At 38.2% G+C, this 24,624-nt stretch overlaps 2 protein-coding genes across 3 annotated transcripts; one reads left to right on the top strand and one right to left on the bottom strand.

The window, feature by feature from the left end:
- Positions 1–2,217: 2,217 nt before the first annotated feature.
- twf1a (twinfilin actin-binding protein 1a) lies at positions 2,218–16,609 on the top strand. The gene is made up of 9 exons (XM_032588811.1): positions 2,218–2,337; positions 6,464–6,544; positions 6,691–6,869; positions 9,003–9,098; positions 9,188–9,292; positions 11,380–11,505; positions 13,569–13,719; positions 14,239–14,360; positions 15,322–16,609. Exons 1-9 carry the CDS (start codon positions 2,313–2,315, stop codon positions 15,487–15,489), a joined length of 1,053 nt encoding a protein of 350 aa, XP_032444702.1. The 5' UTR covers positions 2,218–2,312; the 3' UTR covers positions 15,490–16,609.
- Positions 16,610–16,695: 86 nt separating this feature from the next.
- irak4 (interleukin-1 receptor-associated kinase 4) lies at positions 16,696–22,803 on the bottom strand. Of its 2 annotated transcripts, none has more exons than XR_004342547.1 (11): positions 22,446–22,803; positions 22,229–22,374; positions 21,838–22,002; positions 20,227–20,387; positions 20,093–20,157; positions 19,892–20,006; positions 19,695–19,804; positions 18,994–19,180; positions 18,227–18,289; positions 17,959–18,151; positions 16,696–17,137 (listed from the first exon to the last, which is right to left on the bottom strand). XR_004342547.1 is itself a non-coding variant. In XM_032588797.1 (11 exons), the coding sequence occupies exons 1-11, from the start codon at positions 22,604–22,606 to the stop codon at positions 17,087–17,089; spliced, it is 1,389 nt and encodes a 462-aa protein (XP_032444688.1). In that variant the 5' UTR covers positions 22,607–22,802; the 3' UTR covers positions 16,696–17,086. The 2 variants fall into 2 exon arrangements, 1 of the variants encoding a protein (XP_032444688.1); XM_032588797.1 differs by having other exon boundaries at positions 17,959–18,123; positions 22,446–22,802.
- Positions 22,804–24,624: the final 1,821 nt, after the last annotated feature.

Genomic DNA, 24,624 nt, shown 5'->3' with positions numbered 1-24,624 from the left:
GGGAAATGGGGTAGAGTTAGAAAAAAGTTTCACAAATGCCAAACATGGTTTTAAATATTCTGCTTTTAGTTGAGAATAATTCAGGTTTGAAGTGTCTAGGTGTTGTAGATTTGGAATTAGATAAGTTCTAGTGTGATCCAGATGCAAAAAGGGTCTGAAATTGCCCTTTATTGAAGTTTCACAAATCAGAAAAAAACCCTCACAAATCACAAACATGGTTTTACATATTCTACATCACTTGGGACTCACTCCTAAGCCTGGGTAATGCATTGACAGTCTCTTGCAACTCAGAAGGTACACACACAAAAATAGCCCCTTATTTATTGTTGTCTCCCTTTTGGAAGCGGAATGATCTTTGCAAACGGTATGCACTTGGCAATTAGGTGTCTTTCTAGAATATTCAAATCTGACAATTCACTGCGAATTTCTGCCAACTCAAGTTTAACTGCTGCTCGACATGCGTCCTTTCTTTAGATGTTCGTGGCAGGTGTGACAAATCCACTCTTGACTTCTTTCATAAAGAACTGTACACTGTCCATTTGTGCAGCCTTCATCACAAACATGAACATACTTTCCTGTCAGATGCTGTTCAACCACATGTGGTTTCTTTACATAGTTCGACCTCACAGAGTTCTACTTGGTTGGGAAACCAGGACTTGTGACACAGTGCAGACATTAGTGGGGCCAGCCTTCATATTTAAGCTGAAAACTGAAATGGCTTCATTAATCAATTTGTTCTCTGGCGTATCAGTTTGTGCAACACGCATTTCGAGGCTCTCTGTTTCTCTCTGAGGGAATCTTTTCATCTGTCTGAATTTTCTTTTTACATTAAGTGCACATCTGTTCTTTTGTAGCATCTTGAATGAACTGTCTTTATGGTATCTGTCTCTCATCAGTTTTTTCATCAACACGTTGTGTCTGATCCTGAATCCTTTGTTTGTTGCATAAATCTCAGCGATGAAAGATCTCTGTCTGTCTCTGTCTAAATGCTGGATTGCTCCTGTATAAATGTCTGATATAGTCTTTTTGCCTTTGTTTAAATCTTTCATTGTCCCTGTATAAAGTCCTGATCCATGATCTCTGTTTCTCTCTATACTCAGAACTCTATCTATACAAATTTTTCGAGTACATATTTTTCTTCTTGTTTTGAAAATTCCTGCGAGTGAAAGATTTTTTCTTTGCTCTGAAAGATTCCCTTAATGCATAGTTTTCCCTTTTGTTCCTTTTTTGATTCTCTTTTCTTTGTCTGGAAAAGAAAAGAGAATTTGTTCTCACAGTCTGTTACAATAAAAGTGAATAAAATCAGAAAATCATGGGGCAAACTTGGACTAATTACCTTGTTCATTTGCGAGTGTACACCATTCACAACAAACATCAAATACGGTAAATGTGTTTCATTAAGTACTTAACAAATGGCTTCCACCACGTTAATTATGTGAAATGTGGTGATTAATTGTCTAATATACATAAAATAATAATTTGGTGCTGTCTGGCATCTTGCTTTGAGCTGAGAGTCTGAGAGGCTTTTCCTCTATCAAACATACTACTTATTTTGGTCTCTTATTTAATGGAAATATTGATGTTGATGAGACTTTCTCCAAAATGATAACCCTTTTCAACCTCAATAGCTTCACTGTTGGAAATGAGGAGCTAACCTTCACAAATGAAATTAAAATAAATGTCAGTCCAACATCTGATTTGAAGTGATTCCTTTGGAAAAAAATATCCTAACTTCAGAAGATGTGCTTTTAACTTAGAATAGCTCTTTGGTTCCTCCTATGTCAGGAGGACGAAGTGGAAGCTGCAGAATCTTCAGAACAAACAGGTCATGATCTAGGCCCACAGATTATCCCGCTGTCTGGACACAGGATCAATATAATCAGTTTAAAAGCAAAAATGAATAGTTATATGCCAGACATGAAAAACCGGGATGCACTCCATGCCATGATGTTCAGAATTTAGGTTTTATGGTATCTGGTGGCGTCAATATTGCCAGCCAGTAAGGTAAGCTGAGGGAAATATAGCTCCATTTTGTAGCAATTCAAGAGCTACCCAGCTTTTATCGCATTGGAAGAACACTTTTTTTAAAATCTATTTTTTATTTTTACTCTAATGTCACCAGACGGGCTCCGTAAATAATATATTTTTCTTTCCCGTAAATAAGTTGGTGAGTAAATATCCTCACACAGACGGGCAGGTCACGTGATTCCCGCAGACTCGGGGCGGGTCTCTCCGCTATAGTTCACTTCCTGCTTCTTCTCTTTGCTCTCGCCTGGTCAGCCGCTTCATTCCTCTGTCCGACGATAGACACAATGTCACATCAAACGGGCATTCAAGGTAGGGGTTATTTCTAATTTCAGTGCCTCACTTTTGCCTGTTCCGCTGTGGGAATTTGAAGCTGAGCTTCAAGCGCCCGGTGCAGTTTGTTGCAACCAGAAGCTAGCGTCAAGTTAGCTGCTCTGTCCCTGCTAGTTAGCCTAGCTAGCTCCAGTGATTTGTGCGACCAGCTGTGCCGCTCTGGACTTTAGGAGGATTTATTTTCGAGCGTTTTGCCTCTCAGTAGCCGACCCAAAGCATTTTCTTCTCAAAGTATTTCTTGACGCCGCTTTGAGGTAATTCTATATATTTTATTTTTTTAAAATCATCAAACTGAAACCCTGTGAAGTTAGTTCAGGCTCTGAATCAGTGAACGACGCCTTCATCTACAGTCACTACCGGTCTGGCACCTGTCAAGGTTCCAGTTATTATCTGAATTGCACGGACATTATGCAGTGTTGATGGAAACCTTTCAGATTGGGCGTGACCTCCTGCTGCACAAGATGCCTACGCAGGTAATTTGTTTAGTCTGCATTCACAAATTTATCCACATGAATGAAAAACGTGTTATAGACCAGGCAAAGGGGAATATTGCACTTTCTACTGTTTTTATGAACAGCAACTGGCTTATAGAAATGCTCTGATTTATCCAAAGTGAAGCTTATACCCGTCCCAACTATGCTCTGTTAGAGGAAACCGATTATCTAACCTGTAGAGCGCATAAATATTTGACTCATTCAGTAAAGGCATTGATAAAGTACCTGTAGGTGTGTGTAACAGGAAACGGACGTTACACACATTTGTCTGCCAAACAGACTTGTATCAAAAAGAGTTAGTGAACCTCTAGGTGAACCCGTGTTTCTGCATTAGTTATGCTGTTTGAATAATAATAATAATAATAATAATAATAATAATAATAATAATAATAAAAAATATCACCTGGATTTGCATTGAGAAGCTAGTTTAAAAGTAACTTGTTGACCTCTGTGCTCGGAAATAGGTAAAATGTGTTACACTTACAGTAGGCATGAATGTCTCCCACAGTACGACTACCTTGTGTAAAATATACCACCATTTCAGGGAATTAGCACAAAAATTAAACCGTGTACGACATGATCTACTTAAACAGAAAAGTAATCATTAAAACTAGTACTTCTAAGGTTCTTTACGTTATTGGTTACAACAAGTCTGATAATATTCATTATTTTAATACAGAGGACTTTACTAAAACTATAGAATCACCTGCTAAGCCTTGTATTTTTCAAGTAAATGTGCTTATTGTGTAAATATTTTTGCTCTTATATAGGCCTGTCGCGATAAACGATAAATCAATTAATCGTACGATAAATTAAAACTATCGACGTCATTTTAATTATCGGCATCATCATCTCTTCCGGCCTTTTTCTCTTTCTGTTAATGACGCTGAATGAAAAAAGGCTAAACTCCGGTGCTCTCCACTGACCCTCCCTTCCTCATTTCCTTAGTGTAAAGCCCAGCGCACACTACACGATTGGATTGTCGGCCCATTTTCAAAACCTGAGAGATCACCCATTAGCCGACAGAAATCCTAGGTATAACGGTTCGATCGGTTCGGTCCTGCCGTTTGGTGTTCAACAATGGGCACAAAATAATGGCTACAAGTCCAGTTAATTAATTTTAAAACCAGGCATTAATCAATGCTTTACTACAATCTACCTGCAATGCATGTGGCTAGTGTCAGCGTAAAGTCCTGACTGAATGAAAATCATTAGAACCTATTTATGTCACGTTAAGGAAGAACAGCTGAAAAGTTACCGGGTTTATCAACTGCGGTAGCAATTTCGCTCCAACTCCTCCTCTTGTCATTTCTATATTCTTTGCACAAAATGTTGAATAAACATTAATGTTTCCACATATCATCTCCGATGTCCGCTGGACTTCCGGTTGCTCTGTGTCAGCTGTTTGGGATTCCCCTCTGTAATTTCCCCTCAGAAAACACGAGGAGAATCCGCGCTTTCTGATTGGCTACCTGTCACATTCAACAGGTGTAGTTAAGCTCCCAGTCGGGAAAAACCCTGATTTGGATCGAGCGGCAACGACGATCTACCGCAGGGGTGCTCAAACGTTTTGAGAGCAAGATCTACTTTTTCTCTCACCAGCAGACTGAGATCTACCTCATGACACGAAGACATAAAAATTGTAAATTAAACTCTATTGACTTATTTTATATGCAAATATACATCAGTTATAGCAGAAATAATAAAGTGATGGAAAACCAAATGCAGTATATTTCTTCCTCAGTGAGATTCTCCTACCTTTTACACACTCTCTCTCTGTCGTTAAGCACACCCGTTGCCGTGAGCAACGGGTGTTAAAAACATAACATTCAGTCCGTTACGATGTCAAGTTTCCAGGCTTGATATTTATTTCTCGATTATTAATAAGCGCTCCCCTGAACACAGCGATCAGAGTTCAGTTTGTCACCTACTGCCTAGATCGACTCAAAACCTTCCCGCGATCGACGTATTGATCTTCCGTAACACACCAAACACTACAGGATGATCGGTTACGAAATCGTAAGCTACAATCTTAGAACGACCGGCGTTCTAAGATTGTCGTTCTAAGATCTTAGAACGACCGGCGTTCTAAGATTGTCGTAAGGGGAAAAATAGGCGCAAAAAAACCATGTAGTGTGAACTATTGCATCAGGTAGTGGATGTGCCCATTTTTTAAAATTTAAATGTTAATTATTACTGAAGGGCAACACAGACTTCATAATCTGCACTCTTGGTTGAATTCAGTATTTATTTCCACTTTGGCTTTATGTTTAGTTTTTATTCAAGTACATTTTTTGTTAATGGAGACTGAGAATCCATTTTATTTTTGTTTTTGTTTGTTTTGTTTATTTTGTTTATCAGTTCCAATGTTAAGTGTTCTTTTGGAAATAAAGTGTATCTATCTTTGGCAGGAAATCGCATGCATTATTACGTCATTTCCATTAAATCAGTGTAAAAAGGTCTTCAAACAATATTATCGTTTATCGCAATAATTTTTGAGACAATTAATCGTTGAGCAAAATTTGTTATCGTGACAGGCCTACTCTTATAGGAAAAGAAGTACAACAAACTGATATAACAGAAAATATCTCCTTCAGTGAATTTGAACTTTCTTATAAGAAAGATAAGGTGTAGCAGCTCCCCAGCACTTGAATTACTCAGCCAGTCTCGACGGTTGAATTTAGCGTGTTATTTTCTTTGTTGAAGATCAACCATGATCATCACAGTCACCGCAATTACCTCAGTCATCGTGAAAACTAAAACATATACAAATATTAGAATACAAAATATAAACTTATAATACAAACAACAAAACGTACCTCGCTGCTTTCACTGGGGAACACTAAGTGTTGATTTCTTTGTGCCAAACACATCTTGACAGTTCAAGTAATTCATTGGCACAATGATTCTACCAGCTTTTATAGGGCCTGCCCTCATTAGCTACGGCAGCCCGTGAGGTATATACAACCCCCGCCCCCCAAAAAAACATTACAAAGTGCAAATACCATTAAACAAAACAAATTATAAACCACCAACAATGCTAATCAAAACAGACAAACATCCATAAACAATCTGCAACATTCTTAATTTAGAAAATTCCCTTTGAATAATGTACTTTAAATAATCTACAAATTTAAATAATTTAGACAATTTATTTTAAATAGTTCACTATCCATTACACAAGGAAAAACTGAATATGTGAAATTTGTGGCATTTGTTTAATCGAAGTTAAAATCAGTAGAGTACTATAGAAAGTTTTTGCAGTTTTTTGTGTGCGTTTCAAAACAAGGGTGTGCGTTGATGCTGTTAGCTGAACGATGCCTGGTTTTCATTTATTGAGCTCCAACATAGATTTGTGTACGAGTGGTCATTCATGGTGGCAAACTGCTGAAACACAGAGACGGGCCTTCGTGCCCAATGCACAGACTAAAATGAACCGAAATGAGTTTGGTCGCAAACTTTAATGCTCTTTAATTGGACTAATCAGTCATTTGTCTTTTGTTTATCTGATGGCTCGAAGCAGACTTTGACAACCAATAACCAGGCTAGACTGTCCCTTTCAGCACAATTTAGCTCTTTTCTAAACAATATCTTTTCCATCTTTTTCCAAGCGGGGAACGACGTGAAGGAAATCTTTGCCAGTGCCAGGAGCGGAGACCAGTATCGAGTCTTGAAGATCGTCATCGAGGATGGTAAGCAGAGAACCTCGTATTTGTTTACAACCTTTTGTGCCAAGAAAAGGCTGAACCCACCCCTCTACCCAAAGGTTTTGTGTCTGTGTGTGTGAGAGAAATCGCTGCAGTGCTTACATTTCGGCCTGCACATATCTGTCTTCCAGAGCAGCTGACACTGGGCGGCACCAGGAAAGCATCCAAGAAGTGGGATCAGGAATACGATTCCTTAGTGCTGCCGCTTCTGGAGGATGCCGTGCCATGCTATATTTTGTACCGTCTGGACTCCACTAACAACCAAGGCTACGAATGGATCCTCCTCTCCTGGTCACCAGACCACTCTACTGTAAGACAGCCGCGCCTGCTGCCTTTAATGACTAGCTTTCCATTTTTTGCAGCATTTGTTGTGCTCTGCGTTGGGTATAAGATGGGTGGAGTAGACCGCATCAAAGCAGCCAGCCTGCATGTGATTTCATACCTTCTTAGTCTTAAAAGCTAAATATGACTTAATCATGGTGTTTTTCTAAATAACAGGCTACTTTGCCTTTTTTTTAGTGATTCTTTCAGTTTTTAGGGTAATGTATACAGTCCAGTGAGTTTTTAGCAACTGACTCAAGCATAATAACCTTGTCCCGATTTTGTTTCATTTAGACATGTTTCTATAGCTGTGGAAAAGAACGTTATGCAGCTTGAAGATGCAAGGTGCAAATGTGTCTGTAGCTCTTTGAGTGCAGAGTGAAACTGTTCTGAAACTCCCATCTGCAGTCACAAAGCTGAGCTTAACATTCTTGTCCCTGAGCATAAAGCGTCAGGTTGAGGCTTGCCTAGAAGTTGCTTAATCTTTTCACAACCTGCATGTGCATGAATGCTGCTGATTTTACTGACCTGGAATCGTGTGTTTTCACTTTGGGTATATATCCATCAGGTCAACCACGTGCATAGAGCTGAAGCCCATTATTTTGATGACAGAGAAATTTGCCTGTGTAGTTCAAAACTTTTGGCCATTGTTTTTAGTGGCGTCTTCATGAGTGCCTGCCTTTTTATTTGATTTTTTTTTTCCACTGCTGGAACTGAAGTAGTAAACCATTTTCTAAGGCTGCAAACAGGATAGCAATGTTGATTAATGAAACTATTCATGAATGACTTTACTGTTACAAAACAAAAGTGGTAATTTTAGCAATTAGTGCAGTGCCTGTTTGATTTTTAAATGAGTGTCCAGATTCTTGAAGTAAAGCTTACTCACCTAAACCTAAACCGGATGTTTGGAATAAATTGCACTGAATGGATCACTGAGTTAATCAGTGTTTACATTTAAGAATCTTAATTTTAAGAGGTCTTGCTACATTTTTAACTGGTCTTCATTTAAATTTAGTTTTTTTTGTACTTTTGGCTATTTATTGTATAATATTTTATTATGTTTTATTGTAAATATTTGCTTTATTAATATTAAGAAGCTTTCATTTGGTATAGCTCTCTCTGAGGAATTTAGGCATTAGTCTATGCTGTGCTAAAAGTACAAAGACTTAAGTGTTCACCTGAGACTGGCTTCTTTGTAGTTTGTGCAAATTAAACTGTAGTTGTTATGCTAATGTTGTTTATTAGTTATTAAGGTAGCAAACCTAAATTGATAGTAGTTCTTAAATGTAAACTTTTACAGTTTTGAAAGGTCTTTAAAAAACTTAGAATGTTTATCGTAAAGAAACCAATGAAAATGTTTAATCTATTCAAGTTAATATAAGCTCAGCTGCACTCCTCAATAATTCTAAAGCAATCTGTTCCAGGGTAATTTCATCCTGCAAAATGAACAGTTGCAGAGAAGTGAACATTACACACACATACCCTCACACATGCAATAATAATTCTGCGGTCCCTTCAGACTTTCAAGTCATGCATGAAGGTTGCTTTTATTTTCCAGGTGTGGAAAAAAGAAAACACTTTTATGTTTCCAGACATTCTAACTAATGCCATTTTTTTCCCAAAGGTTGAACATTTAAATGGAAAATAATTGAATGCTGTTTTTTTTATTATTTTGATCTAAAATCCGTCCTTTATTTTTGATCAGTCAGATCAGTTTGTGTTTAACATTTTAGCCACCAGTATTGTGAATTTCAAGAGATGCGCCAGTCGATTGGTCAGAGATCCAAAGCTGCCACGTATCCCTAGATTGGCAGGTCAATGCTGAATTTGTTTTTGTCTTTTCATAAAATGTGTAATTTTATGTTTGATCTAAACAATGATGGGAGTGGAATTCACAAATGCTGACTTGTGGATTCCCTCCCATCATTGTTTAGATTTTGTGTTCCATTTAGCTTTTATCAATCAATATACTTTTTCTTTGCTGTTTTATAGCCCTAAGAAAAAATAGTAATCGATCAGATTTAAAAAACAAACAAACTGAAATTAGTTTTAGGTAGAAAAATCCTGATCTGACCCCAACTTTTTATAATAATAAAAATATTTAATGCTTTTATTTTTCCAGGTGCGACACAAAATGTTATATGCTGCTACCAGGGCGACATTGAAGAAAGAGTTTGGAGGAGGGCACATTAAGGACGACATTTTTGGTACCACAAAGGTTTGTCCTTGAGCCACACATGAAGTTGTTGTTTATTATTTTCTTTCTTTCTGTTTTTTTTTAATCTGTAAATGCGGTTTTGTTTGCAGGAGGATTTGAACTTTAGTGGTTATAAGAAATACCTGACCTCACAGGCGGCTCCTTTGCCCCTCACTGCTGCAGAAGAGGAACTGAGACAGATCAAACTCAATGAGGTAAACACCAGAATGACAGTTTCACACTGCGAACACACAAAATATTGCCCAAAATATTGACTTTTGTTCTTAATCCTAGTCCAAGTATCTTAGTGCACTTGAAATGAGACAGAACTGTTTTTTCAGCAAGATATAGGAGCTTGTTTTAAGTCAATTATTCCTTACAGTATTGTGTGTTTTCCTGGCATAAAGTTCCATTTTATATCACAATTAATTATGTAAACTTTAATTGTTATAAAAATCATATATATATATATATGAAAAAATACTTAAAAGTAATTTAACTCCTTGAAATTGGGCCTCTGTATGTTTAAAAACTCCTTTTTCTAAAACCTCACATTCAGGAACATGGCTCCTCTTATTAACCTTTTAGCAATGTTTTTATTAATGTTGCACAAAGAAGTAGCTCGTATAATGAGCTCAGCTGATGTGCAGCTCCACCAGGTGTTTGCTAATTTCTGCTGGCTGGTCTGAAGGAGCTGAGTGGGTCTCAGGGAGGGGTGGTCTGTGAGGCGGAAGCTCGGAAACTTGGAAACGCAGCTCCGAGGATGTAACAAATTATTGACTTTAAAACAAGCTCTTATATGTAGCTGAAAGGGCACTTATTTCCAGTGTACTAAGATATTTGCACTATAAACTACACCAAAAATACTTGGTGAGATTTAGTGATTTTTCTTTTTCTTTTTTACAAAGCATCTGCTGGACAGCACTTATATTTAAGGGAGTAATGCAGTGCTCTTGTCCAGACTAGTAGGTCTGTTCTTTAAGTCTAAAAGGAAACACCACTTACTGTATCGTCTTCACACTCTAGGCTTCAGCAGTTGAAAATAACTGTTTAGCTCAGCCTGCAGCAGCGCTCCTCCTCCTAATCACGTCTCCTGTGTGATGTGAAACCCCCCCTCCTTCCTTATCTGGCTGGGTGAAAGTATCAATGAAGGCCAGCGATGCAGGCCTTTCGAGTGCACAAGGTCAGCAGCATTGCAAGTGTGCAGATGCTGGCCTGGCAGTATCAAACATGCTGATGGGCTAGAACAGCAGGATGTTGGCAGAGATCACTCTCATTAAGGCTTTTAACAGCTCACACCCTTGTCTATAAAAAAAAAAAAAGCGCAGATACCCAGTAATAGGGCTTGTTTAGCTGAATCCCCCCCAAAAAAAAAGTGGCTGAAGAAGATGTCATTGAGAGTCCAAAACTAAATCTGACCACAAGTATGCAAATGTTCAAGCTCTGCAGTGGAGAGTGGTTTCACTCTGGGGAACAAGTGAGCTCTGTCGTCGTGCTTTGCCTTTGGTTGTGATAAGAAAGATGAATGCAGTAATATGATACTGCTGATATAGTTACCTCTACTTATCTCGCAGATTTAACCTTCACTGCGTCTACAGGGGAAAGTTTAGGTCAAGTTTTAGACTTTGAGTCTTCTTTACTGAGTTAACAGCATTTTCTAATTGCTGCCTTCTCAGCCTGCCACATAAACAACAGCTCTCTTCTTTACCATATATGGTAAGGAAGAGCTTCCTTACCACTGTTTTTAGCGGCGTAGCGTCTCTTCAGAGCACTGTCAATTAAATACTGCAACACAAATGGGAAGTGAGGCTTTTCTGCTGATCCCAGCTTCCAGAGAAGTCGTTAGTCTGTGCTATCCAGATGCAAAAGCTTTAAAATTATTTAGCGTTTGCCTTGACTTTTTACCAGGCAGATGGGTAAAGAAACACGCAGTTCTGTTTGGAATGTGAAGTAGCCGCATTTGTGCTCAGTCATGTCTGCGAGGCTTTCCAATTTATAGGAACAGACCTCTAAAAATAGACGCAATCCATCAGTGTAATCCTTCCTGCATTTTCAAGTTCTCTGTTTGATTTGCTAAAGGCGCCTTGTCACTTCCAATACAGACTCCTCATCTATTATCAGAGTGCCTCAGCTTTTAAGCAGGATGGTTCACCAGTTTACTGTGTGTTTTTTAAACTTGTACACATGATAACCCATCTAAAGAAATTTGTTCAGTTTTAAAGTGTTTGTTGTACAATGATTTAGAAATTGAGGTGAAGCCTAATAATCGGCAGCTCTTCCTGTTTGGTTGCGTTGTGTTCAGGTCCAGACGGACATCAGCGTGGACACCAAGCAGCAGACTCTGCAGGGAGTGGCCTTCCCCATTCACAAAGATGCTGCTGACGCACTGGCACATTTTAAGGAAAAGAGAATCAACTATGTGCAACTGGTGAGTTCCTAACAGAAAACAATGCCCTGCTAAAGTGGTCGTGCCTCTCTTTCACATTTTTGTGATGCGATTGTTGTTATTATTGTCCGTTCTGCTTTTGCAAAACAGTTTAAGCTCAGTCAGTTCAGACGGTGAGCATCTGTGAACAGGGATCTTCAAGTTTGCCACATTAGGGCTGTCACGATAAATAATATTGCGGGACGATAAATTATCCCAGTAATTATTGCGATAAACAATATTGTTTTGAGACCATTTTCAAGTATTGATAGCGGTATAATAATGCAAGTTTTTTTTTTTTTTCTCAGACAAATTAATTTTGCAAACGACACTTAACACTGGAAGTGGAAGATATTTAAAATATAAAAAAAAACAACCAAAACTGTAAATAAAATGGATTGTGAGGTCTGTGTGAATAAAGTTACCCTTCAAAAAAATATGAATCATAAAAATGAAAATTCTCCTTCTAATTGTCATTTATCATGCTGTTAACTGATTAATTTCTTATTGCTACATGCTTCCTCATCCTGCCTTAAACTACTCAACAACTTTATCCCTGACTTGTCTGTTCCTGGAGCTCTGTGAAGCAGTTTTTTTGTTGTTCCCAACTCAGTCTCTTACAAACCTCAGAGGTTCTCGTAGAACGGTTGTATTTGTCATGTTCCTTTCACTTCGCAATTATTGCTTTTTTTGGTTCTGGTCTGTCAGGAAAAACCCTCAAAAATACTTGGATAAGAAGATAAGAATTCAATGGTGAAGAACATTTCTGCAAGGCACATTATGTGCATTTCAACAGTGAACTTGCTTCTTAAATACCACTCACTTTTGTTGCCTTATAAACAGAAAGAAGCATTGCTGGTCAGAAGCTGTTTTTGCTCTTTTTTACAAACACAATGAGTCAGTCTTTTTTTGTGTGTGTTTAAAAAAAGCCTTTGTTTCATTGCTCATTAAAATTCAGTGTACCCATGGCTCTGATTAGATCAGTCCAAAGTACAAAGGAATAATTGAAGCCTGTTATTCTGTGATCTTCAGAGGCAAACGGTTAGGTTTTAGATTTTTTTTCTTTTTATTATTCCATTAAAACAATTCTCCTGACCATAACTTAGTTAAGCATTTCACTCCAAAGAAAAAGTTTCATAAGTGGTCTTTAATTGACATTCCTTAGGTTTTAAAATTCTGTTTAATTGGTTTGCTCTGTAGGGAAAATCAACATAAAGCTACGTGAGCAAGCTGTGAGAACTTTCCACCTCGAGTCTGTTTAAAAGTTTTCTTTCATTTTTGACCCACCACAGTTGGTGTGTGAACCTAAACCAGGGCAAGCCCCTTTTTGTACTCAAACATGTAACCAAACACACACACACACTCTGCCCCCCAGATGCTCCTGCAAAACATATAATTTAGCATTCAGGAATAAACTGACGGGGCATGTAAATAAGCAGTAGAAAACCAGTTTGAATGCAAATGACATCTGATCATGTTTTGTTTATGTGTGTGTGTGGGCGGGCGTGTTCTGCCCTCCTGGATAGGCCATCCAGAACAGAAAGCGGGTTACAGATGTTATTTCTCTCAATATTAAAGTTGTGTGATGAAAAGAGGAAGAGGACGATGAGGAAATGGACTGTAGACACACAGCAGTCTGAAGACACCTATTTCTTGTTTGTTTTTCTAGTAGCCTTGACAACAGAGCTCCGGTTTAGGAAATTGTGTTTGCGCATATTTTTTTTCATTAAATCTTTTACCCTTTTAAAAATGATTATTTCCCCTTAACAAGTTGCACATTTGGAAGGAAAATCCACTTAGGAGTTCTGTTCACTAAAAACACTTTTTGGTGGAGGCAGTAAGATCACCTGGGATGGGTTCTCCCTCACCGGGAAAACAAGACTTGTCATCATCGGAGACGACCTCAAAGCAGAGAGATGTCAAAACGAGACTCTGCAGTCTGCGAATCCTTTCGCCAACACAACCAAACTGGTCAACATCCGCTTCAGCCGGCTTCACCTCAGTCCTGCTTTTCTTTTGGTTACTGTCACTTTTTCTTACACCCCTTTCCCTTCCTCTGTCAACAGGAAATAGATGCTGAAAAGGAAATGATTCGCTTGTGCAGCACTGAGCCAACCGAGTTGAAAGACCTGCCAAAGAGAGTCCCCAAAGATTCTCCACGTTACCACTTCTTCCTGTACAAACATTCCCATGAAGGCGACTACTTGGAGTCTACAGGTGCGCTGTTCTTTACACGCTGTCGTCATATTTAGAGTAACACTTTATTTGACGGGTTGTGAAAAAGACTATCCTGTCATAAACATAACACCTGTCATAAAACATGAGTAAGTCTTCATGAATATTTATAAGTCATAAATATTCATGAAGACTAGTAAGTCTTCATGAATGTTCCTTCTGCCTATTCCTGTTGATAAACTTTAAAAATTATGTAGCTTTATGTTATTAAAGCTAAAGTTTAATCTTCAATACTTTTAGAACAAATTTATGTCAGATCATGATTTCTTGGTTAATGTCAAGTTGTCATAGCGAAGACATTTTGAATAATGTCAACTTTGCATTAAAAGTGTCATGATTCACCGAATGGCACTTCATGACAACAGTCATAGACATTCATGAAAACTTACTCATGTTTATGACGGTGTCATGACAGTCTTATTCACAACCCAAATAAAGTCAAATAAAGTGTTACTGTATTTAGTATCATTTTAGCCCTAATGTCCTTTTTCTCTTTCGCAGTCTTCATTTATTCTATGCCAGGGTACAAGTGTAGCATCCGAGAGAGGATGCTGTATTCCAGCTGCAAAAATAACCTGATTGACATGGTGGAAACCAAACTGCAGATTGAGATCGAGAAAAAGGTGAGAGATGAAGACGTTATGATTCACACTTGAGCTAAACCGTGTTTGATTCAGAGGTCCTCTACATTATTAGAGTTGAGCTTCCACACTTTTCTATAAATTCAAATTTCCAGTTGTCTCTTTTCTTTTAGCTTATTTATAAAGAGCAAAAGCATGAATTTATGGCAGATGGTGCTAAAGTGGATAAGCTTTAAATATGGATAAACTAGACGAGATGCCAGATGAAAAATAGATGGGATGGAAGAATATGCTGAAAGATTTTATTTATTTAGGCAGTAGAACAGAGAAATAGTTCTGGAAATAAAACTATTTTTCTATACTCTACTCTTGCCCAAACTTATCCAGATCTGGAAAATTATTTGACCAAATCCCAGATTTTTTTCAGACTATATAGAAAACCTGAAAATGGTTGTCATAAAGTAAGAGACGAACTCTGTCTCAATAATGCATCGGTATCATAAATACTATGTAAATAAATGATTGTTTTCCATTTAAAAAATTGGGAGTTTGATTCTTCATTAGTGAAATAAATATGAAAACTATATTAATATAGTTTTATATAACTGCATTAATTAATGCAGTAACGGGTGAAGTTGGATATTTTAAAATTAACCATTGTAATCGGTGTAGCTGATTAAATCATAATTAAAATGTAAATTTACTTTTAATAATTCAGTTCAGCATGTAATACTCCATATAGATTGATCAGAAGGATCCGACTATTTCAAGCATTCATTTTAATAATTATAGCTTTCAGCTAAAAAAAAAAAATCTAAATTCACTGCCTGTGAAAATGAGCCATTACCATGAAAATTAGTTGAAATAAAAACTTGAAACAAATCAGCATGAGAGCAAAATTACTCCTTTGTTGGATTCTGAACAGCTTGAAATGGCAACTCCACCTTATTTATAGACTGACCACTAACTTGCCAGGTATTATTATTTTTGTTTCCTTTCACAGTTGGAAATTGAAGACGGGACCGAACTAACAGGCGAGTTCTTGTACGCCGAGGTGCATCCCAAGCAGCATGCCTATAAGGAGCGTTTTGCCAAGCCCAAAGGCCCAGCCGGTAAGAGGGGAGGTCGCCGAATCACCCGGCCACCCGGCGAGGGAGAGGAGGAGGATTAAAACGCGCCTCAGTATCACTCCACCCCACACACCCTAAATCCCCCACCCCATACGTGTTCCACAGTGGAACATCCATCCCTGTGATGGGCGACGAAAAAATTGTATTTGACGGTTTTTTTTTTTTTGTTGTTGATGTGTTTGTATTCTTTTCCCAACAACCTCAATTTTTTTCCTCACCATGTTACCCAACTATGCACGCCAAGGAGAACTGAGCAATGACACCCTTCAGTCGTTCCATTTGTAGCTTGCCAAATGGAAACGCGCATCTTAACACACTCACAAGAAGCTTAACTATAACTCAAGGGGGCCCAAATAAAAGTTGAGGTATTCTCTTCAATGTCAGCTCTGACATTTAATGAAAAAAAAAACAAAAAAAAAACTTTCAAGCACGACTAATGTGAACTCGCGCCAATATAAAAATGCTTTTTTTTAAAGAAAATCTTTTGAGTTCATATTCTAATTCCTAAATATCATTCCTTAAGTCTGTGTCAAGAATTGTTTTTTGTGTGTGTGTTCGTCTCCTACTGTTTGCACAATGAGGTGCTCCAAAGCTGAAAAGATCCGAACTATTCCCACGTTGTCGACTCCATTCGTTTCAACAGTGCATTTTTATAAAGACAAAATTCCTTCTTTTTGATATAACTGTGGTTTACATGGGGGAAAAAAAAAAAGAAATCATCTGCTGAGAAACTTATTTTTCTATGCAAGTGCTGTAAATGTACATATTGTAGCTGTGTGATGCTCTATGATTAAGAAGCGGTCTGTTTTTGGTGATTGTCGGTGTGGATTTCAGTGGAAAGACCGGGCTTCCAGAAATATTCCATCTATCTTATACATCTCGCATTTCACCGAGAGGAAGCGAATAAAAACCTGGTTCCCACAGAGGAGGGAATGCCAAGCTATTATCGGATAGAAAAGGGAATACTACCTTGACGGAAACATTGCCTCATCCACTGGTCTACTGATTAATATTTGGCAAACTACTTAGTTCACCTCATGTGAAGGGGAAAAAAAATCCCTTTATATTCATTGTCATTAGAGAAAATGAATAATGTTTGTTCTTCTTTGTTTTCTTACAAATCTTTCTTTTAAAGATGAAAAATAAAATATTTAAATCAGACAGTTTTGGTCCTTTTTTATTTCTTCAAAAATAAAACAACTTTTATTTTTTTACAACACATAAAAATTTAGCCTGTAAATTTAAAAAAAAAAATTATTAAAATGTGTGCTCACACTTTTCTTCTAACTCATATCCTCCAAGTATCTTTAAAAAGTCATGGATGTGATGCTGTGGACGGGAAGGATCTCCAGTAGCAGTCAGTCTTGCAACGAATCTGGCGATGCCTCTGACTGGAACTGTTGCTGTAAGATGGGCTTATGACATGCTAATGGCTAAATATCTGTGTAGCAGAGCTGATATGTCCGGTTGGTGCTCCTCTTCAAATATTTGTGAATACAAATACAGAAGGGAAAGATGTTTTAATGCTAAATCTCTTTCTTGCAGTAAATAAGGAACTTTCTAAAGTCAAAAAGCAGAAAACTTGTCAGTCTTTACTTTGGAACAGAGGTAATGTGAGCCTCTTGTTTCCCTCCGTGCCTACAATTCCAACGAGATGCTTTTGATGACGCTGTGAATCTCTGAAACAACCTGCAGATAAAAAGAAAACAGAATATTACTTTAAAAAGCTGCAAACAGTTAAAGCAGCAGAAATGTTTTGCGTTTTATATTCAAAGCAAAGCATATTCACATTCAAAGCCTTACAAAAGTATTCAGACCGCTCTTTTCACATTTTGTCACATTGTAGTCGTGAGCTTTACTGAAGTTTGATATTGTATGCACATGGTAACACATAATAAAATGATAGTTTTCAAAATTCAAAACAAAAATTGTGAAATGGATTCGTAGTGATCCCCATTCACTGATATTCCCAAAGAAAATCCAGAGGAACCAAATGCCTACCAAATTAGTAAACTAAGTCCCACTGCTTAATTTATTCTCTGCCTCTCTTTGGAGGAGATGTAGGGATTCGTTGCTCTTCATCTCGTGTAAAGAGTCTGTAAAAGTCTGAATACTGCAGTCAAGGTTCCTGAAGAATGACGACCCTAAACGTACAGCGAGAGCAACAGCGGAATGGTTTCAGGTCAAAAACAACATGACCACAGGGGAACACGGAGATGGGAGCATCATGCTTCAGGGAAGTGCTTTGTGCAAGGTAGAAACTGAAACGTTCACAGGAAGGAAGACTCAAGGAAAGCACTGTAAACCACCAGACCTTCTAAGAAATACATACTTTTAAGCACGCTACTAGTTTAATTGCATCGGCAGGAAGGGACAGTGGGTGATTTTTAGACCTTTGTTGAGGTAGATGAGATCGGTGGATAACATTGGCTTCACGTGTAAGTATCGGCTGATCTCCCAAAAGTAAGGAAACTGGCGCCCATAAATCAGTGCACCCCTACTGACTGTACCTGTTTGATGAACGGCCGCCTGTTTTTTCTGTCATCCAAGCAGTTGGAAGCCAAGCAGTAGATGCTCTCCACCTGGCTCAGCTCCCAGTCTGTCATCTTCCTGTCCAAAATCTGCTCCAGGGTCAGATCTTCGTCTTCATCATCGATGTCGTCCCTGATATCCATCTAAGACGGGCCAGAAGGGAAAGGCGGACTGAGGTTTTTATTTTATAAACAAGCTGATAGTAGCTCGTTTCCCGCTAAAGTAAAAGCCCCGTGCGCAGCTTACCAGGAACTGGGGCTCCTTGTTTTCATCAGCTGGCGGACGTCCAGACAATATTTCTAACAGCACCTGTAAACAGCAGAGCCTTGAGGTTAATTACACGGCTCTGGGCAACAGGCAACTTCTATTTCCTCTCCATGCGCCCCACATCTCCAATCAGAACAGCCCCACTCCCACAGCTGTTCAGATTTTTTTTTAAAAAAAGATAGTGAACAATACAGCCACTGGCAGAATGAAAAAGGAGGAACTTCCCCAGCAGGAAACTCCATTTTACTCCTGCTGTACATCCACTTTAAATGGAATTACATTCACTAACCTGGGAAAGCTGCTTATGTATGTAAACAACCCGCCTTGTAGGCATTTTTCTTTTCATTACAAACAGAAAGAGCCCTGAGGTACCAGTGGGCAGGATTTACTAATTAAGCCCTGCGTGTCTGTGCCAGACAGAGGAGTTCATGAAACTCTGAATCAACTGCGTCACCTGACAAATAAATCTCATAAATGTCTTGCATGCCTTTTTAATGCATGCCATTAATGTGATTAAACATCACCACTAAATACTGAAAATGTAGTATGTGAAAAGAATCTGGACTTGATTATTCAAGCTAAACTACAGATCTTTGAAGTTTCCAAAAGAATATAATAAAATAGTGCTTAGTTTGCCATCTAAACCAGCCGGTAGTTTGCCAACTCAACAACCTTCGGTCAAGCTTAAAAGTAAGAGGCAAAACAAAGTCGGATTTCCTTCGTGCATGTGTGTGTCCGAAGCGTACCACTCCGAAGCTGAACACGTCAGATTTTGGGGTGATCTGTCCCCGCAGGGCCTCAGGGGCCATGTACGCACGGGTCCCCACGATCCTCTCCGTCATCATCGTCGTAGACGTGTGCTTGGCCGACGCTCTCGTCAGCCCAAAGTCGGAGATTTTCGCCACAAAGTTCTCATCCAGCAGGATGTTTGCACTAAGAGGGTAAAACAAATAGGAATCACAACGAGCAAATAAAAAAAACAAACATCTTTGCTTTTGCTCAAGTTGAAGATAGGCAGTACAGATTTGTGATGCTTGTTGTTGTGAGTTGGGAGAACGATGCAGTGGATTAGTAAAGTACTGATGCTATTGGACGTTTTTTGCACTTTGTCAGAACCATGAGCTATAATGTGTTTCACCAGGATTTTATGCGACAGACCACTACAACGTACTGCATAATTGTGAAGTGGGAAGAAGGTAACATCTATGTATTACATTTTACAAATCTTCCATGATAGTATTGTATGCAATCAGAACAAATATCACTGAACTTTGTATTTTGTCATTTGACGAAATGAGTAAAAGTTCAGAGTACAAATAGTTTAAAGCACTGTAGATCTTCAGTCTCAGAATTTGAAGATTGTTCAACTATTATTATATATATATATAAAAAAAGAAAACAGCTATTAGAAGAGATGAATATTACACAAGGACTCCAGTCGTCGCACCTTTTAACATCTCTGTGTACATGATGGTTGCTATGGAGGTACTCCAAACCTCTAGCGGTCCCTTCTGCGATCAAGCACCTCTGTCGCCAGGAAAGAGGAGGACTGCCGTCCTATGTAAACAAAAACAAAAGCTAAATCCTGTGCATGGAGGCCAGATCAGCTTTTCTGTATGCGTCTAGTGGCGAACGGTTTTTTACCAAGCAAGCGAGTCGATCCAGCAAAGATCCATTGGCCATGAAGGCGTACACTATACACATTTGCTGCTCGTCGCATGAGAATCCAACCATGTCAACCAAGTTCTCGTGTTTCAACCTGTTAGGAAAACATTTTTATTAAAACAGGACTTTCTTACCTTGATTTAGGAGAATAGAAATTTACGCCGACGGACACGTACTCACACTTTCAGAGTCTGAAGCTCTTGGTTAAACTGTTCTTGCAGCTTGTCCAGAGGCATGTCATCCATCTAAAAGGGACATCATAGGTTCAGCGTGTGAAACAGTGTGTCCTCTTCTACGTAGACACTCTGACTTACTGGGTTTAGTTTTTTCACCGCCACAGGTCTGTTGTTCAGGAAGCCTTTGTACACGGTGCCGAAACCCCCCTCTCCGAGTCGGCTGCCACCGTTTGAGACGGACCGGTCGTCAAAGTTGCCTGTGATCTTCCTCAGCTCACTGTACATAAAACTGGAAATACCTGAAAATAGTTGCACAGCAAGTGGGTCAAAGGAGTCACTGCTGCCACCTGCTGGTCAAAAATGTGCAATGGACAACGGTTTAAAGTTGCATGGCCTAAGTTTTGAGTGTTTTGTTTCTTTGTTACGTTACTTAAACTACAAAACAAGTGTAGTTGTAGTTGTGTTGCATAATTACAGACAAAATATTTAAGTGGGGAAATATTCAAAGTACTTCAATAGAAGTTCTTGATTACATCTTGCAATAAAAAACAACAGTTTAAAAACAAGACAAAATACACAAAACAAAATTTCCATCAAGATAAGAGATGTTTTGATTTATCTTCATTTTGTGTAAGAAGATGTAAAAATGACAGAATGTTGAAAGTATTTTGTTTCTGTTGTTGCATTATTCAATTGTTTTGAATTTCAATGATAACATCAAACTCCTTCAAACTGTAAATAAGTGTGACATTTAAACCCAACCATGATGCTGCAGTGCCTTGCAAAAGTATTCACACCTGTAGAGCTTACATTTTTGTCTCATCACAACAAACTTTAATATATTTAATTGTCACGTATTATGTGACAGACCAATACAAAAGTAGGTGGTGATTATGAAATGGAATTAAAGCAACCAGTTAAAAGACAGCGTCCCCACACCACCATACTGCCACCGCCATGTTTTACTCGGTGTTAGCGTCTTGCACGTAGACCAAAAAGTTTAACCCTTGGACTCAATCTGACCTGGTCACCTTCTTGCACATGTTTGATGTGTCTCCCACATTAGCCTGTGCTGAACTGCTAATGAGATTTCTTATTCTTTTCTTTCAAAAATGTTGTTTTCTTCATCCTGCTTTTCCAAAACACAAGATTTTTGCAGTTGTCAACTGATTCTTTAAATCTCTGCAGCTAGTCCAGATTTGCTATAGACACCTTGGGGTCTTCTCTGAAAAATGCCCTTCTTTTAGGTTCACAGCTACGTGCTTGTTGGGTTGCACATGTTGAATTGAACAGTGAAAGCTTTGGGTGTTGTTTTTGAAACACTGAACCCTGCTTTAAATTTGTGGATGACTCACTCCCTGACCTTTGTGGTGTATTTCTTGCTTTAAATTATGCCTTTTTTCCTCTAATATTCTCTAGCACACCTCTGAGGCTTTCACGGAATAGCTGTACAGAAATTCAAATTACTCATAGCTGGACTTTATATACTAATTGGATTTGCAAGGAATTTGAATTTGCAAGCAGATAAAAAAAAATACATACAGTTATTTTTAGTTTTTTTATTAGCAAAACATTTGTAAAAGACGGATCCTTCTCGTCCCCCTTTGTCAAGTTTGTCTATCCCAAAAAGTAGTATGAAAACAAACACAAAAAAAAAAGAACAGAAGTTCAGAGTGAATAAATTCTTCTGCAAGGTGAAGGTCTTATGTGTTAACAAGTAAGTGTTTGGGAATAAAATTGAGCACACACCTGTGTGTCCTGTTTCGCTGTTTTCACTCAGTACTTGTGTCTCCGGTGCTGATCCGGCGGGTGGAGGCTGACTCTGCGTCTCATCCAGTGGCCTGGTTGGAGGGTCTCTGTCAGGAGGTAGTGGTAAGGGGAGCAGGAGTGTCTCTGCTGATGAATATTCTTCCCCTGTGTTCAAGAAGATAAATATGGTGCTGTGTAAATAGTCACTGTTAAATTACTATTATCATTTTGTAATTACCCAGAAAGAAAATTCTGTATGATTTGTTACCTAATTCTGCACCAAAAGCTTTGATATAGTGTAATTTACGGAAAAATATGTAGGGTTTAAGGTGAAACTTTCAAATGAAGTTAAAAATGATGAAATTTACAATATGTAATAATAATTCATTACAAGGTTGCAGGAGACTGGCAGCAGCCAACAAATTGCGGCTCTTCAAAATATCCACCAGTTCTCCCACTGTGCAGTTGGTGGTTCCCCAGTCATTCAGCAGCTCCACGGTGGGACTCTTCCCCTGCGTCACAAGACCTTCAAACCTCCTAAAAACACACAGCGACAGTGTTTTATCCTATTTTGAAAATGTAACAAACAGTTACGAGAGTTGACGTACCTGACGTGAAGCTGGGAGTACCTCGGCTCCCCGCTCGGCTTCCGTATGGACACAATCACATCCTTCCACCTGTCCTGAGGGTCCAGAAAGTCGGATAACTGGCGGCGTAGACCGTAACTGATGTTGCGAATGTAAGTAGCGGAAGTCAAAGAACTACTCATCCCGACAAATAGTTTCTGGCGATATCTGCTAATTTGGTTTTATCTGACCGTCATGTTGACAAAATCATCAACCCATGAAAGGTAAAGAAACTGCGGAGATAGCGCTGCTAAAACCAGATGGGCAGCATATGAATATTTGGCTTTACAGTGAAGGGAAATGTGCCTTTCCAATATTGAGCAACTTCCCCAAACGTAACACAACAGGGCTGGTCCACTAATGCGGAAATACAAAATAAAATAAAATAAAATAAAAAATAAAAACACAAGTAAAAATTAGACATAGTCTGAGCTGGCTCTTTAAAAGTAATTTATAAAATAACTCCCTCCCTAAATTACTGTTATAGTGCTATAGTTTGTAATTAAAGCAGAGAAGAAAGAGAATCGGATACTCTAACGTTTTAAAGGCACAGCATAACAGTGCCCTCTGGTGGAGATGATTTGTAACTTCGTTTTTTTCATGTCAAAACGCATTCAGGCAGCAAGGGGTCTAATATAGAAACTAATACGTCTAATACATCTATTTTACAGCACACACAAAAAAAAAAAATCCATATCATCAGAGGCGAGTAAATGAGACATACACAATTGCCATGTACAAATTTTGGTATTTTAAAGACTAAAATAAAAAATATATAAATGCATAATATGATTCCCCCAGCCGCTGCAAGGATTAGTGGGCTTAGAAGTTAAATGGATGGATGGAATATAATTGCAAAAATAAATTGAGGCAGAGGAAATATTTCCCAAATGTAATTTCTTTCTGTATTAATTGAATCCATTTCTTGCATGCAATGTATGGCTGTTAGAACAGAGTAAGAGTTTTACCTTTTATGGATATTTATTTAAAAAATGTTTTTAAAAGAGACATTTTTAATCCCAGATTTATAATATTTGGAGAAACATTTATTTCTATAGTGAAGACTTATTTTAACTGTGGCCCTTTGTAGAAAGGTTTGAGTGATTTTATAGCATCATGTTCAGACTTTAACATTCCAAAACATTTTTGCAGTCAATTAAGTTGTTTACCAAGCTCTATGACAAGAATGCTTAGAGGAATGCTGAGATTCAGTTGAAAAACAGTTCACACCAACTGTGAAATTATTTTTTTTATTACCCATACGAGACCACAACACATGCTAAGATAATTAGTCGCATTTTTATATCATAAGTTTTTTATGTTTACTTTCATAACAATACAGTGTGACATAGATGGATGATTTGTATAATTGAAGTCCAGGCTGACGACAGTAATCATAAGAGCCTGCTGTATATTATTAAAAAGCAACATTTTTGTCATTAATGGGTTTTCTATTCCTTTGACAATGTACGCACATGGTTTGCTATATAACATGCATAAAAATAGAAACTTCCTCATATTTAAGTCAACACTCACCTCCTCAGAGGTTATAACTGATGTGAAAAGAAGTATGGAGGGCGAAGACAAATTATGAGACAAATTGCATGTACCAATTCAACTCTGTGTCTCTGTATGGAACTGTATGACACAGGAAATACTCAGATGTGATGGTCTGGGAAGTGAGGGTGGGAGTGAGGACCCCTGCAGTTCAGAAACAAAGGCAAAGGTGGGAGAAGTGCCAGAATGACTCAGTTCAGATGAAAGAAGCTCTGCAGGTGGAGGAAGTTAGATTGGTAACTCACATGATGTCCAGGAAAACCCCCAAGGGATTCCTTTGTTGTGTTTTGTCCACTATGTTTTTTATTTTGTCTCAAATTAAATCACCTGTTTTTAAGTTTCAGAATAACAAAAACAGATTTTGTACAGTAAAAAAATAATAATAATAATAATAATGTACCGTAGTTGCAATCTATTCAGACCCAGAGAGGTCTTGCCACATGGTTAGAGTGGTATAAATTCAAACAAAAGAGGCATTAAGCAATTCCATACTTCAAATTGTAGAGCAAAATAATCTCGTATTATCACTTTCTTGGACATCTGTCTATAAATATCGGTTTTATGTTAGTGTGCCCCCCACCCCAAAAACAGAAAACATTTACCG

This window comes from Xiphophorus hellerii, chromosome 2 (assembly GCF_003331165.1).
Source record: "Xiphophorus hellerii strain 12219 chromosome 2, Xiphophorus_hellerii-4.1, whole genome shotgun sequence".
NCBI classification, from domain to species: domain Eukaryota; kingdom Metazoa; phylum Chordata; class Actinopteri; order Cyprinodontiformes; family Poeciliidae; genus Xiphophorus; species Xiphophorus hellerii.
Note: the sequence above shows the minus strand (reverse complement) of the source record. Positions and strands in the feature narration are given on the sequence as shown.